The sequence below is a fragment of the Mobula hypostoma genome, chromosome 13 (assembly GCF_963921235.1).
Source record: "Mobula hypostoma chromosome 13, sMobHyp1.1, whole genome shotgun sequence".
Classification (NCBI taxonomy): domain Eukaryota; kingdom Metazoa; phylum Chordata; class Chondrichthyes; order Myliobatiformes; family Myliobatidae; genus Mobula; species Mobula hypostoma.
The window spans coordinates 20,795,108-20,811,276 of record NC_086109.1 but is presented as its reverse complement, the minus strand read 5'-3'; the positions used below and the strand labels follow the sequence as shown (position 1 = coordinate 20,811,276).

Genomic DNA, 16,169 nt, shown 5'->3' with positions numbered 1-16,169 from the left:
GCATTATGGCCTGGTATGGGAACACCAATGCCTTTGAGCGAAAAATGCTACCAAAGGTAGTAGATTTGGCCCAGTACATCACAGGAAAAAACCCTCCCAACCACTGAGCACATCTACATGAAACGGTGCTGTAGAAAAGCAGCATTCAAAGACCCTCATCACCCAGGCCATGCTCTTTTCTCGCTGCTACCATCAGGTAGAAGGTACAGGTACCTCAGGACTCACACCATCAGGTTCAAGAACAGTTACTACCCCTTAACCATCAGGCTCCTGAACAAAAGGGGATAGCTACACTCGTTTAAGGGCTGTTATATTGTTATTTCATGCTTGTTATTTATTGCTATATTTATTTATATCTGCATTACACAGTTTGTTTACAGTTTATAGTTACTGTTCTATAGATTTGCCGAGTATGTCCACAGAAAAAGAATCCCAAGGTTGTATGTAGTGTCAACTATGTAATCTGATAATAGATTTTACATTGAACTTTGAAGATACAAAGAAAAAAAAGACATCAGGACTGCTCCATATTGCAACATCTGCACAATTGACATGTGACTGAAATAACAAGCTTAAGTTCAGACATGACATTTGACATTGGAACTCTATTTGTTCACCTATTTTTTTGTTGTGATTTTGTCCTGTGAAATCATCACTGAAAAGGATGCTTTTTTTAATGTTTGTACTGACCGAAATAAAGTTCACTCATTCATTAAGAAAAACACTTACCAAAAATTATTTGGCTGAAACTGATGGTTTTCAATGCAAGCTATAATAGTCTGCTGGCCATTAAGCGTCTTACCATATATCTGCAAAAAAAAAGCAGGGCAGAAAAAAGACTGTCAGGTTTCTGTCACAATTGATTTTGGTCTACTTCTTATATTAGTGTCTTGTACTAGGCATTTAATTAGCTTCCACTTGTTCAGGAAAGCAAACTATATTTTGTGTCTTTATTTATCATTGTTCTAAAATTGTGCAGTGGCAGAATGGAAAGACACTTTTTCCATAAACATATATCAGAACATGCCAGTACCTGTAGGGGAAAAAGAATGATGTTTTATGATGTATGTGAACATAATGAAACCTGATTTTTCTTACAGATACTAATCTCACCAATGCATAATACTCCCACATATTTGCAGCTTGCTATTACAGTGGAAGAACAGGAAAGGAGATAAAGCTATCCCAGTATCACGTCTGAACACATTCAAGCAGTGCTTTACCATGCAGAAATAGGAGAGAGGGATCTGAATAACTTGGGCATAAAGAAACAAGCTAAGGTTGGACAAGCAAAGTTCATTTAGGAGGAAGGGAGGAGATATTAATTTATAGATGCTCCATTTTGACATTATCTGTGTTGTATACAAATACATCTGAACCAAAGAGTGGATCAACAGGTAAATAGCTGATAAAACAACAGTGACACCGGCTTCAGTGTACAGGTGTTACAGTGATTCCCCCCCCTCCAGAATTACCTGTTCTGAAATATAATAAACACGAGCATGCTAGCTGAAAGGCCCCCTGAACCAGCCAAACTATTTGATAGGTATAGTTCTGAATTTGACCTCAACTACACTTTCTTGATTTTCGTAAGTCTGGATTCCCCCATAGTCTAAAAACCACAACCAGTTCTCTCTTTGAACACTCTGACCACGTGTTCCTCTCTCATCTGATGCTTGCGGACAAAGTCAACTGATTGTCTTGAGCAATAAACAGCCCATAAAACAGTGATAGATTGGAAACAGGTCCTCCAGTGACTTTCTGTTGGAAAATGGAAGTTAACGAGGAAGAACAGGGCTGAGTGGCACTACACAGCACTTTCGTAGAACCAGCACAGTGGTTTAACCAGTTTCCTTCATGTGATTTAGTTTGTGATGTTTGCCGTGAGCCATATAAATGTCATCCTTGTTAAATATTTTATTAATGCAAATATCCTTTTTTTTTTAAATCAAGGGCCCATTCCTCACCCATCTCCTTTTGCAAATCCTGATTTAATCATTATCTCTAATTTCCAACTCCCAAGTTTAAATGGCATTTGACATCCTAATGAAAGTAACTATCAATGTCCTAACTGACTGCAAAAGTTGCCCCAAGATAGCCTTGATTTAAAAAAACAAAACTGCTGGAGGAATTCAGTGGGTACACATCTGTGTTAGGAAATGGAGAGCTAGCATCTTGGGTTGAGATCTATTAGCTGGACTGAAAGATTGAGGGGGGATCTTATTGAAACGTATAAAATTCTAAAGGGATTGGACAGGCTAGATGCAGGAAGATTGTTCCCGATGTTGGGGAAGTCCAGAACGAGGGGTCACAGTTTAAGGATAAAGGGGAAGCCTTTTAGGACTGAGATGAGGAAAAACTTCTTCACACAGAGAGTGGTGAATCTGTGGAATTCTCTGCCACAGGAAACAATTGAGGTCAGATCATTGGCTATATTTAAAAGGGAGTTAGATATGGCCCTTGTGGCTAAAGGGATCAGGGGGTATGGAGAGAAGGCAGGTATAGGGTTCTGAGTTGGATGATCAGCCATGATCATATTGAATGGCGGTGCAGGCTCGAAGGGCCGAATGGCCTACTCCTGCACCTATTTTTTATGTTTCTATGTTTCTATTAGAGAGGACGTATAAAGATTTGAACAGAATGGCATCTCACTTTCTGTCGGGGTACTCTGCAGTCTGGCAGCATAAACATCAAGTTCTTCATTTTCAGATTATCTGCTTCTCTATCCCTTTCTCTTCTTCTTTACAAGTCAGTCCCTGCCCTTCATTTTCTTTCTCCTCCCCCACTTACTGATTCTGCACATCACCTACACAGTCCACCCACTGGCTCTCTTCCTCCAAAACGCTTCCATCTGCCCACTATGCCACGCTTATTTGGTTCTCCCTCACCTTTCATTCTTATGAGATTCCATAACCCAGTTTCTTAGTGATAGTCTTTAGCTATCACTTGTCAGCCTCTGTTGCTATCTCCACCCTTTTCTTCTCCCCAATCTGACCCATCTGCCAATCAACCTGTTCTCAACTTGTTTCAAAGTTTGCTCTACTCCTCATTCTAATCTCTTTCTACAAGCTATCCCTCCCTCCATTCTTCCAGTCCAGATGATGAGTCACAATCTGAAATATCAACAATCCATTTTCCTCCACAGACGTTGCTTGACCCAATGAGTTCCTTCAGAAGATTATTTTTGCTCCAGCCTCTGTATTTTATACTCGATGTCCTTTCTTTTATCCTTATTCTCTGGATTTCAACTGCATATTAAACGCGAGTTTTGATATTGTATGCGTTGTTTTCAGTTGATGGATCAAGCCCATCCTTAATCTCACAGTTCATATGCATATACACAGCAGGTTAATAACATATAGTAGGAACCCTACAGCCAGTTATCATCTCACGTGCATATACAAATCCAATGAAGTATTAATTAACAGATGTGAATTCTGCACTTGGTGGTTACCACCAGCAAAAATTCAGTCACACAAATTGCATTGAATTTTCAAAAGGACTTAACAGTGCAGATGCCGCAGGGATAGTGGTTTTTCATGTATGCGCGCACAGCGGTGTCACAGGCACTCCGCCATGATTCCATTGCAGCCTCGCCTGCCATGGGCTGGATATCACTGCTTTCTTTCCTCATGTGATCATATTTGAAGGAGATTTGATTCTTTGGGTCTGCAAATCTTCCATTACCCAGATCGCCATGCTCTGTAATCAGGACCTATAATACAAAATCCCACACTTTAATACTTGTAATGTTTAAGAATAAATAGATGCATTTGTATTTACGTACACGGATTATAAATAACTTATCTTTATACCATCCCTGTTAAAAATCATATTTTCAATCAGTATGTATATCCATGGCTCTGCTAAGGCACTATATTTTAGCATAGTGTAAAGTACAGCAGAATATATTAAATAGGAAGAGGAGTCGTCCATCTGGCACATCAAGTCTGCTCTGCCATTCAACGACATTGGCTGATCCGGCTGTGAACTCAGTTCCACCTACCTGCCTTTTCCCAATATCCCCTAATTCTCCTGAGATGCAAAAATCAATCTAACTGTGTCTTAAGTATATTTAATGAGGCAGTCTGCACAGCTTCCCTGGACAGAGAATTCCATTTTTACTCCTCTCTGGGAAAAGTAGCTTTTCTTCATCACCATCCTTTATCCAATGCCTGCTCCAGACTTCATGCCTGTGCATTTTTGTTCTGAAGGCTATTGCTTACTTTTATTGGTTGCACGATGTGTCTTCTCCCCCTCTGCACATTGGGTGTTAGATGGTGTTCTTTTGAGGGGACAGAAGCTTTGGGGTTCTGGCGTTTCAGGTATTCATTCTTTGGTTTTTTTTTCTCTATTTTGTGGATGTCTGAGAACAGTAATTTCAGGTTGATACTGTACATATTCTCTGATATTAAACTGAACCCTTGAATCAAACTTTCTGTCTGTGGCCATCTGCACCATTATACAAGACCCAATGAAGGCTTGAGGAACAATACTACATCATGTCTAGGGTCACAGCACCTTCTGAAACAGCTATTAAATTCTCTAAATCTTGGCAGTTCACTCTTTCTACCTGTTTCAGAACTGAGCATTTCTATCTGACATAATGTTGGTATTTCTTCCTTTATTCTGCTCATGGAATGTGGCCTACTGGAAACATCCCACAGCCCCGCCATCTTCAATACATTGCAGACAAAGTAGCTTAATGCACTGGTAAGTGCTCCCACTAAGTAATTTGAACTTGCCCAGAGATATTCCCTCTTTTTAAAAAAAAACATACCCTCCTACACCTTCTCTCTTACTGAAAAGTAACTTGAAAATACCCTCAGTTCTGATAAAATGCCTGTGCCTAAAATGTTAATAATTTCTTGTTCCACAGACGATACCAATATTATTGAGCATTTCCAGCATTCTGTGATCTTGATGTATAAACATATAACTATCACTCTTCTGTCTATAGATTGGATATTCACAGAATTTCATTGAAACTGGTACATTGCCAACATACTTAGTCATTACTTTTGATGCACCACCTATCCTGGGGTACAGTTTCACCAACACCAACTGTCTTCTACTACCATAGTTACTCCACCAAAGCAAACTGTCCATTTATTTGCAATTATTTTTTTTACAATCCTCCCCTACCTCCCCGGCCCCCCAGCCCCACTCCAACAGTTATCAAGTTACCTGCTCCTCATAGCCTTCCAGTTTCAGAGGAGTGAACTGGTCCATGTTATACTGGGCAAAGGCACTGTGAGAAGAAAAGGCAGTTTATTTTTTTATTTCAGAGATACAGCACAGTAACAGACCCTTCCAGTCCAACAAGCCTGCACTGCCCAATTACACCCACGTGACCAATTAACTTACTAACCCATACGTCTTTGTAATGTGGGAGGAAACCCATAAGATCACAGGGAGAATATACAAACTGTTCACCAGTAGTGGTGGAATTGAACCCAAGTTGTTGGCACTCTAATAGTTAGCCAATGACAATCTGCCTTTCATCATTACTTTTTACTTTGATTACAATTATCCTGGATGCACAACTATCTTAAGCAGAATGCTGATCGATATTTTCTAACATTCACAGTGATTATTCTTTGAACTACAAAGAGATACAGCACAGAAAGAGGCCCTTCAGCCCACTGAGTCCAATCTGATGATCAAAAATCAGTCAGGTTTATATTCACCAGCATGTGTCCTGAAATTTGTTAACTTAGCAGCAGCAGTATAATGCAATACCTAATAATATATAAAAAGATCAATTACAGTAAGTATATGTTTAAAATAGTTACATTAAAATAGTGCAAAGTAGTTTGTGGTTTCAATGTTCATTTAGGAATCGTATGGTGGATGGGAAGAAGCTGTTCCTGAATCACTGAGTGTGCCCCTTCAGGCTTCTGTACCTCCTTCCCAATGGTAACAATGAAAAGAGGGCATGTCCTAGGTGATGGGGGTCTTAATGATGGACACCGCCTTTCTGAGGCACCGCTGCTTAAAGATGTCTTGGATACTACAGAGGCCATTACCCAAGATGGAGCCGACTAATTTTACAACTTTCTGTTAATCTTTTGGTCCTGTGCAGTAGCCCACTCCTCTCCCCGCACCCACCCCACATATCAGACAGTGATGCGGCCTGTCAGAATGCTCTCCACAATACATCTATATACATGTTTGAATGTTTTAGGTGACATACCAAATCTCTTCAAACTCCTAATGAAATATAGCCGCTGTCTTGCCTTTATAGCTGCATCGATATGTTGGGACCAGGTTCGATCCTCAGAGATCTTCACACCCAGGAACCTGAGATTGCTCACTCTCTCCACTTCTGATCCCTCTATGAGGATTGATTCACATACCCTCGTCTTACCCTTCCCAAAGTCCACAATCAGCTCTCTCATCTTACTGACATTGAGTGCAAGGCTGTTGGTACGACACCACTCAACTAGCGAGTTTATCTAGCTCCTGTACCCCCTCTCATCTCCATCTGAGATTCTACCAACAATGGTTGTAGCATCAGCAAATATATAGCCAGCATTTGCTATTACTAGCCACACAGTCATGAACATACAGGGAGAAGAATAGTGCGCTAAGCACACACCTGAGGTGTGCCAGTGTTGATTGCTAATGAGGAGATATCACAAAATGCACAGATTGTGGTCTTCTGGTTAGGAAGTCAAGGATCCAATTGCACAGGGAGCTACAGAGGCCCAGATTCTGCAGCTTATAAATCAGAAGTGTGGGAATGATGGTGTTAAACACTGAGCTATAGTCAACAAGTAGCATCCTGACATAGGTGTTTGTATTGTCCAGGTGATCTAAAGCCATGTGAAGAGCCATTGAGATTGCATCTGCCGTTGACCTATTGTAGCGATAGATAAGTTGCAGTGGGAGTAAACCACCCATTTACAGTAATAAGAAACACAAGTAGTATCAGGAGTAGGCCATTTGGCCAATCAAGCCTGCTCTGCCATTTAATATGATCATGGCTGATCTGGTCTTGGACTCAACTCCGCCTACCTGGCATTTCCCTATAACTGTTAATTCACCCACTGTGCAAAAATCTATGTTGTGTCTTAAATATATTTAATGAGATAGCGTCTACTGCTTCCTTGGGAATTAATCATTCGTTAAACTTGTTCTCCATACGTTCTATGAAACACAGTGTTGGGAAATGTATTATAGAAACAATAGTGCGAACTATCATCTAAATGGGGAGAAGGTTCAAACATCAGAGATGCAGAGGGACTTGGGAGTCTTCGTGCAAGACTCCTAGAAGGTTAATTTATAGTTGGATCTGTGATAAAGGCGGCAAATGCAATGTTAGCATTTATTTCAAGGGGAATAGAATATAAAAGCAATGAGATAATGCTGAGCCATTATAAGACACTAGTCAGGAGTATTGTCAACAGTTTTGGTCCCCATATCTCAGAAAGGATGTGTTGTCATTGGAGAGAGTCCAGAGGAGGTTCAGGAGGATGATTCTGGGAATGAAGATGTTATTGAATGAGGAAAGTTTGGCAGCTTTGGGCCTGTACTCACTAGAATTCAGAAGAATGCAAGGGGGATCTCATTGAAACCTACCAAATGTTGAAAGGACTAGATAGGGTGGATGTGGAGAGGAGGTTTCCTATGGTGGGGGCATCCAGAACTAAAGGGCAGAGCCTAAAAGTTGAGGGGCAACCCTTTAGTACAGAGGTAAGGAGGAATATTATTAGCCAGGGAGAAGTGAATCTGTGGAATGCTCTGCCACAGACTACGGTGGAGGCCAAGTCCAGGGGGATATTTAAGGTGGAAGTCGATAGATTCCTGATCGGTCAGGGCATTAAAGGATATGGTGAGAAGGCAGGTGTATGGGCTTGAGTCGGATCCAAGATCAGCCATGATGGAATGGCGGAGCAGACTCGACGGGCTGAATGGCCTAATTCTGCTCCTATATCCTATGGTCTTATCAACTGTCCCCAGATTCTATCATTCACCTGCACATCAGAGCAATTTACTGTGAACAATTAACCTATCCATCCACACAGGTTCAGGCTGTAGAAGGAAACTGGATCCTCAGGAGAAACTCACACAGCTACGGAAACATGTGGACTCCCCAACAAGCAGTGCCGAGGTCTGGACTGAACCCAGGCCTCTGGCGCTGTGAGGCAGCAGCTCTGTTAACTGGGCCACTGTGCTTAAGAGACATTAACATTCCTCTAACCCTTCAAGGTCAGAGGAGCTAATGATTACTAAAACGCAAATGCCTGTTTGTGATGGGGATGGGGGTTGGGTGAGATAACAACAATGGTTAATATCATACTTAGTGGCCACTTTATTAGCTACCCTTGTACACTTGCTCATTGATGTAGGACCTTGAAGTTTTTGTGCAGGATTTCCTAAAGGTTAATTTGCAGGTTGTGTCAGAGGTAAGGAAAGCAAATGTAATGTTAGCATTCATTTCAAGAGGACTAGAATATAAAATCAAGAATGCAATATTGAGGCTATATAAAGCACTGGTGGGGCTTCACTTAGAGTATTGAGAGCAGTTTTGGGCCCCCTTTTTAAGGAAGGATGTGCTGACCTTGGAGAGGGTTCGTAGGAGGTTCACAAAATTGATTCTGAGATTCAAAGGCTTGTTATATGAAAAGCGTTTGATGGCTCTGGGACTGTATTCACTGGAATTCAGAAGAGTGAGCGGTGACCTCATTAACCCATTGAATGTTGAAGGGCCTCAAAAGAGTGGACGTAGAAAGGATGTTTCCTACGGTGGGCAAGTCTAGGACCAGAGGACACAGTCTCAGAATAGAGAGATGACTTTTTAGAATGGAGATGAAAAGGAACTGATGGTGGTGATTCTACAGAATTTATTGCCACATGTGGCACTGGAGGCCAAATCACTGGGTATATTTAAGGCAGAGTTAATAGATTCTTGATTAGTCAGGATGTGAAGGGATAGGGAAAGGTGGCAGGAGATTGGGGTTGAGAGGGAAAATGGATCAGCCATGATGAATTGGTGCAGCAGACCCAATGGGCCAAATGGCCTAATTCTGCTCCTATACCTCATGGTCTTATATCTGATCAGCTAATCATGTGGCAGCACTCAATGCATAAAAGCATGCAGACGTGGTCATGAGGTTTAGCTGTTGCTCAGACCAAAATCAGAATGGGGAAGAAACATGATCTTAGTGACTTTGACTGGGAAATGATTGTTGGTGCCACACATCATGGTTTGAGTCTCTCAAAAACTGCTGATCTCCTGGGATTTTCATGCACAACAGTTTATAGACGATGGTGTGAGGAACAAGAAACATCTAGTGAGTGGCAGTTCTGTGGGTGGAAATGTCTTGTGAATGAGAGAGGCCAGAGGAGTATGGGCAGACTTCTTCAAGCTGATCTAAAGGTGACAGTAACTCCAAATCCACACATCACAACAATGGTGGGCAGAAGAGCCGCTCGAGCCGCTGACCTTGAAATGGATGGGCTACAACAGAGGACAATGAACATACACAGTGGCCACTGGTTATACATCCCTCATTATATAACTTGTTGGGATAATCAGTGAGGAATCTGCTCTGACAAAAGTTGAGGCATCAATCAAGTTTATCTTTGTTAAGCAAAAAGTAGACAATTTAACCACACTTTCCTCAGAATTATTTCTTCATATTTCAGGTACAAATCTTGCCTTCTTTTAAAAAACACAAACTGACAGCAGGGTTAGCAATGCAGATATTCAAGGAATGACAATGATAAAGGAGATCAGCAAATCTGTGAGCAGTCTTGGTTACAACAATTGTCTGAACACAAACACTGATAAGGATGAAGGCACAAAGAATGTTTTGAGTTATAATTTTTACCAACATTCCTACTGGGTGCAAACCATTTTGTATTTGACACTTATTTAGTCTATTCTCCAAAGTTGAAGGAAAAAGTACTGTTGTTATCCTCTTCCCATCTCTAACTCCTATAAGAGCAGCCACCCTTTGTGGGGATCTAATTCAAATCATTACTACTCTTGAACCTAATAAATAAAAGCAGAATTACATGATTCAGCTCCTTATGCTTGATCCACCACTCAATATGATCATGGCAAATACTCAGCAACCACACAAAATGCTGGAGGAACTCAGCAGACCAGGCAGCATTTATGGAAAAGAGTATAGTTGACATTTCTGGCCGAGACCCTTCACCAGCACTGCTTCCCCAGAACACTGCTACTTTCCTACCTCTTGTTATTCTCATTGCTAATCAGGAAAGAGGTACAGAAGCTTGAAGGCACACACTCAGCAATTCAGGAACAGCTTCTTCCCCTCTGCCATCCAATTTCTAAATGGATATTGAACCCATGAATACTACCTCACTACATTTTTATTTCTGTTTTTTTTTGCACTTATTTTAACTTAACTACTTAATAGACACACACACGCATACATACACACATGCACACACACATAACACATTTAGATTTATATAAAGAGAGATATTTATACTAACTGTAATTCAGGTTTTTTTTTCCCTATATTTATCATTTATTCCATGTACTGCTGCCACAAATTTAACAAAATTTCAAGACATTTGCTGATGATATTAACCCAATACTGATCCAAAAATATCCTGTTTTATTACCTTTTCCACCAAATTAGACATCTCCACATTTCTTAGCAGATGATATTTTACCTGCCATTCATTTCATATATCTATATTGCTCCAATGCACGGGTTCCCAACCATTCTCGTGCCAGGGACCCCTACTATTAACTGAGGGGTTTGTGGACCCCAGGTTGGGAACCCTAACTCTAAAGTCTCCCTGCATCCTGCTCATAACACTGCTACCTGGCTCCACATCACCAGCAAACTTGAAATATTACAACTGGTCCTTACTCCTAGACTTAAATTCTTTACAAAAATTCAGAATGAGCTTTTTTAAAAGCAATGGCATTTAAGAGGTGCAAAGATGACAAGAACACAAGTGGAGCTAAAAGAAAAAAGGGACAGAGCAACTAATGTTATGTAGTGAAAATGTTGCTATACCTCCTAACAACTTTTCTCACTTGGCAATCTCATGCCTATATTTATGATAAAGCCTACCTGTTAAAGCATTACATTGTGATTATATCCTTTAACTTGTGATGGAGTTACTATTGCTCAATTTTATTCCTCCCCGCTCTGAAAAAAATTCAAGATTTTTTTTTAAACCCAGGAACCAACTCCAGTTCTCTGCTTGGTTATGCATCAAACAAGGGAAGCATGCAACTCAAAATTGGAGATTAATTTATATTGCACACCCTGAATCAATCAACTGAAATGACTCCTACATAAAAGCAGACTTGAATTGAAATATTGTGACGAGCAACCAGCTCCTCATTTGCAAAGGTTTCCACTGAGACACAAAGCTTTCCCCAAATCAAAGTAATGCAAAATGAAGCTCCTGACATAAAAAAGCTGCCCATTGTACATACAGCATAGAACTTAAATAGGGTTTTTATTCACAACTATCTATACTCCTCCAAGAGGACCACATCATAGGGCTTGGAGGCTTGCGTGCTGGATTTAGGGTTGTAAGCTTTGGCTCTTGGTAGGGTCTACTGAGGAATTGAGGATATATATAAAAAAAATCATTTTGAACCTCTGGCTAAAAGAATAATTGGGACTGAATAGGAATTTTTGAACTGAAGTAAACTCTGTCTTCAGCGGTTAGCTAGGACAGGCTCATTATCAGTTCTTTTTGGCTTGCAGAGAGACATTGGGAGGTTGGTAACGTTATATATTATACATTGTACCCTTGTTTGATTAGGGAGGAGAGGAAGACTCGCTGATAAGGACAGGAATGAATATCTGTCTGTAATTAAGTCAGGGCCTTGCAAAGGGAATAACTGATAAGGACAGGACAGTACATCCATCTGTAATTAAAACCTTGATTTAGTGGACTCTCTTATCTATGTAATTAAGTTTTGCACCAACAGACTTGGTGGGCGTACCAATTCAAATAACATCTTGCAACAGTAATGTTTGGGGCTTACTATGTATAAATATACGGCCGTAACCTGACTAAGTCAGTCTATTTGTCAGAAGGTGGCAGTGCTTACGTGCCTTCCCTTTGACAATTGGGTCTCAAACTCCTGCAGGAGAGTGCGCAATAAACTGTGGTGACGATGAGAAGCTGGTCTCCCGAGTTTTACTCAGATTCAACTTTAACACTTCCATGCCAAACAGGTCAAAAGGTAGAAAACAGACTAAGCTCAGGGCTAACAACCCTGACTAGAAAAACAAAACTGTTAAGGAAACAGTAATGAAGAATCCTTCTACATCTGAGTGTGATAGTATTCCTGAGTCTCCACCCGGGACTTGCATGAATGACAGTTGTGAAAACTTAGCGGAAACTACTGACACAAACTACTGAACACCACCAGAAATGGAGAAGCTTCAGTGCTGCCTTAAACACCACTGGTGTAAGAGGCAGTAAGGCCAAGTTAAGCTCTATACTTCTACCAGCTGGAAAACAAAGGTGTGCCTCATGATGTTGATACTACGCCCCACAAATTAAAGCACAGTTGGCCCATCACCTTGCCTTGGAAATGTTTTGATCTGAACAACTAGTGATAAAGTTCTCCAATAAAATAAATAAATGGAATCACCACCATTGGACAGTAGAAATACCTGAAGATTGGCAATATACATGAACTATTCAACCACCAAAAATAAAAGATATTGCAAATGACACGTAAAAAAAAAAGAGCAACAAGTATATCAGTGCCATCCCACACGCCAATGCGAACATTTCATCTGAAAAATATGAAAAAGCTTAAGACTTACTTTGCAGTTGCTTCCTTGAGAAGGCTGTCATTATTCATTAGCACACGTACATCTGAAAATTGAAAATATTTTTTTTCAAACCATAACTGGTAATTTAAGCCAAATTATTTTAATCTCAAAATAGTTAGTGCTGAATGTAACAATTAAGATTATGAATACAGTCAATACATGTTAATACAAAAGTGTCTAATATAAATTTGTATGTTTTAAGTATCAAGGATGCTTTGAACTAACAGGAACAGACTCTGATGTTGCCATTGCAAACTAATCTGTTGGAAATCTGAAGGAAAAGGGGGAATGGATCTATTTACAAGTTTTGACTCTGAGATTCTTAAACATTGCTACCTGAACAACCCACAGTACGCCAAAGTTAAGAATACTGATTATTTAGCACTGCATAATTCAGAGTGATATTAAGGCACAAATAGTGCAGTAAGATGACTATAAAAATGTCAGTTAAATATTCATTAAATCCAGCACAATATCTTAACGATAAATATGTCACTATTGGTCAAAAAGGATAGAATTTGCACACATAAGATGCAAAGGAAGAAAATGTACTTGTGTTCAGTTTATACTCATATGCAAGTGGGTCGAGTTTAGATGGCACCAATGGCTGCCTCTTCGAGGTCATCTGCGTAAACAGCTTAAATTCCCCTCTTTTAATGTTTCTTTTTCTCTTTTCACGGTTGTTGGGGTTCCATCAACATCACTCACACTGTAGTTTTTCATGGCGGATCAGTTCCTGGAGCTCACCGACCGGCCATTTCCCGGCATTCCCCAGGTGTGGCATGGAAGACACACCTCCAGGGTGCGGCCCCGCGCGACCTTGTGGGCAACTGATTCCAGGCCGGTGCCACCAACTGAGGAATCGCAGGAGAAGGAACATCAGGATTTTGTGGCAGTGGATACGGCAGGCGGAGGTCTCTGTACTCGAGCGAGCACTCCCTCTCACTCTCATCTTCTCGATGGTGGGGAGAGATGGCTGTCAATTCTCAAGTCAGAGAATCGCAGAAGAAACTGTAACATCATAATGATTATTGTTGGTCACCCCTTTCACTGTGAAATAGGTGAGACCTCTCTCTACCTTGTTAGTGAGAGACAGCCAGTAGCATGTTCAACTGTCAGGTAAACAATAGCTTTTGTTGACTGCAGATCATTTGGGTGCTTTGCTATTGCTTGCTTGGTGGATGGTGGGCACAGATGATTTTTGCTGGAATGGAGAGGGGGTTCGAGCAGTTTCTCTGTCGTTCATTCTTTTGGGGTCTTTCTGTTTTTCGTGGATGGCTGCGAAGACTAATTTCAGGTTGTATACTGCATACATTCTCTGATAATAAATGGAAGCCTTTAATATATTTCTCTCAAAACAATAACCAGATGAAGCTTATTGTGATGCAATTAATTTGCAAGACAGCTCTATTAACATCATTAAGTCTTCATAAAGCACCTGTCTATTAAATGTCCCAAGGTGATTCGCAAGTGGGAAATCAGGCAAAAATTAATACCAAGCCATCTAAAGATATGCAGTGAATTCTGGTTAATTGGTCCATTGGTTAATCAGTGGCAGCCACTTAACTGGGACAACTCTTAAAGAACAAAAACTAATCTAGAAAATAGTTGGGTTATTTGTAACACTATGCTGCTTAATTGGGACAGGGAACTATTATCGAACAATTTCTAATTAGCATGAATCCCGTGAACTTGTGTGGCTGTTAGACACTGTACCGTACTTAGAGCAAACAGTTTTAAAAAATAGCTGTAGTTGCATGTGTTGAGTTCAAAAAGCGTTCATTTTTGTCACTGTTAGTTGGTGAGAAATAAGCAAGACAATTTAGAATTATTTTGCACACTGCGTTTTCAAGCATTCAGACTTGGAGGTGCCAGAAACAGCTGAGAGTGAAAAGGAAATTATTTTACTACTTCAACAAGTTAGGAACTATGAAGAATTTGAAGGTATCGACAATCATCTTGAATGTTACAATGGTAAAGAAGATTTAGAAGATGCAATGATTGAAAGCATTGTATGAAGGGAGTCCATTATCTACACTAGGTGTCTGCACTAATTTTGTTTATTTACAGTCACTCAAAAGAACTTGGCAGCATGTTGGTTGTCTATTGCATCCTGAGGATGACAGTGAAAACTATGCAGGAGAGTTTTTAAAGTGGAAAAGCCATTACACTGAGACAGTTCCAATCTCTTGGCCTCAATAGTCCGGGTCCATAGTATGAGTAGTCATCACAAACTGGGGTTTTCCTTGGCTGCAGTGAATAATCATGATTTCTTCTGTGCCATATCATGCCCTTCACTCCCCATGAAGCATGGCAGAACCGCCTTCTTGGTCATTGGATCTCACTGTTCACTTCATCCGCCCAGTCCGCCAGAGCTGATTTCACGTGGTAGGGCAGGCATATTTCACCAGGATACAAGGTCCGCCGGCTAACCTGTCTGTCAAAGTGGTGTACTGGAGCGTGGCTGCTGTCGCATGCAAACAGCTACTTGGAGCCACAGATGCGAGCTGTGTGTCCAGTGGGGACCAAAGGTGAATGAGTCGGTCCAGAAAAGACAGGACAAGCCCTTCACTGAATTGTTATCCCTGGGCACCCCACACATGACAGCATACTTGGATGAATTCCTCTGTCAATAACTACAGGTTTCCCCCGCCATCCAAAGGTAGAGCGTTCCTATGAAACGGTTCGTAAGCCGAAATGTCGTAAAGCGAAGAAGCAATTACCATTTATTTATATGGGAAAATTTTGTGAGCGTTCGCAGACCCAAAAATGACCTACCAAATCATGCCAAATAACACGTAAAACCTAAAATAACAGTAACATATAGTAAAAGCAGGAATGATATGATAAATACACAGCCTATATGAAGTAGAAATACTTCTCGACAATGACTGCCTGCACAGATCTCCGTAGAGAAAATCTCACGCAAGCGCTCTCGGCAGAAAATCTCATGCAAGCGCTGTTGGCATAAACGCACTCTCCAGTAACCTTTAAACTATGAAGCTGCCAAATCTACCAAATAACACATTAAAATACACAGCCTATATAAAGTAGAAATAATGTATGTACAGTGTAGTATCCCTTACGGGAATTGGGAAGACATCGAGCACACTGATGATGGTGTGTTAGACTGAGTCATCACAGGCTAGGTGATGCAGTGGCCCCCACCCTCCGGGCCGCCGACCGGATACATTGCCGCGAAGCATGCAGGGGTAGCTGGGAAGCACACAGCACATCGTTAAGAAAAAAGCCGAAATAAGCATACTAATTAATTAAGTGCTGCCTAGCACGTAAATGTCAGCGCAATTCAGAGGCGATTGCATCGGTACTGATCTGGGCCGACAATTACGTGCTAGGTGGCACCTA

General features: G+C 40.8%; 1 protein-coding gene across 1 annotated transcript in view; it reads right to left on the bottom strand.

The window, feature by feature from the left end:
- The window catches only part of capza1b (capping actin protein of muscle Z-line subunit alpha 1b), a 62,655-nt gene that overhangs the window by 13,473 nt on the left and 33,013 nt on the right, over positions 1-16,169 (bottom strand). The window contains exons 3-6 of the mRNA XM_063065410.1: positions 12,795-12,846; positions 5,188-5,251; positions 3,509-3,715; positions 730-809 (exon numbers count right to left, since the gene is read on the bottom strand). Coding sequence (XP_062921480.1) covers positions 730-809; positions 3,509-3,715; positions 5,188-5,251; positions 12,795-12,846 — 403 coding nt within the window. The remainder of the gene's footprint in view (positions 1-729; positions 810-3,508; positions 3,716-5,187; positions 5,252-12,794; positions 12,847-16,169) is intronic.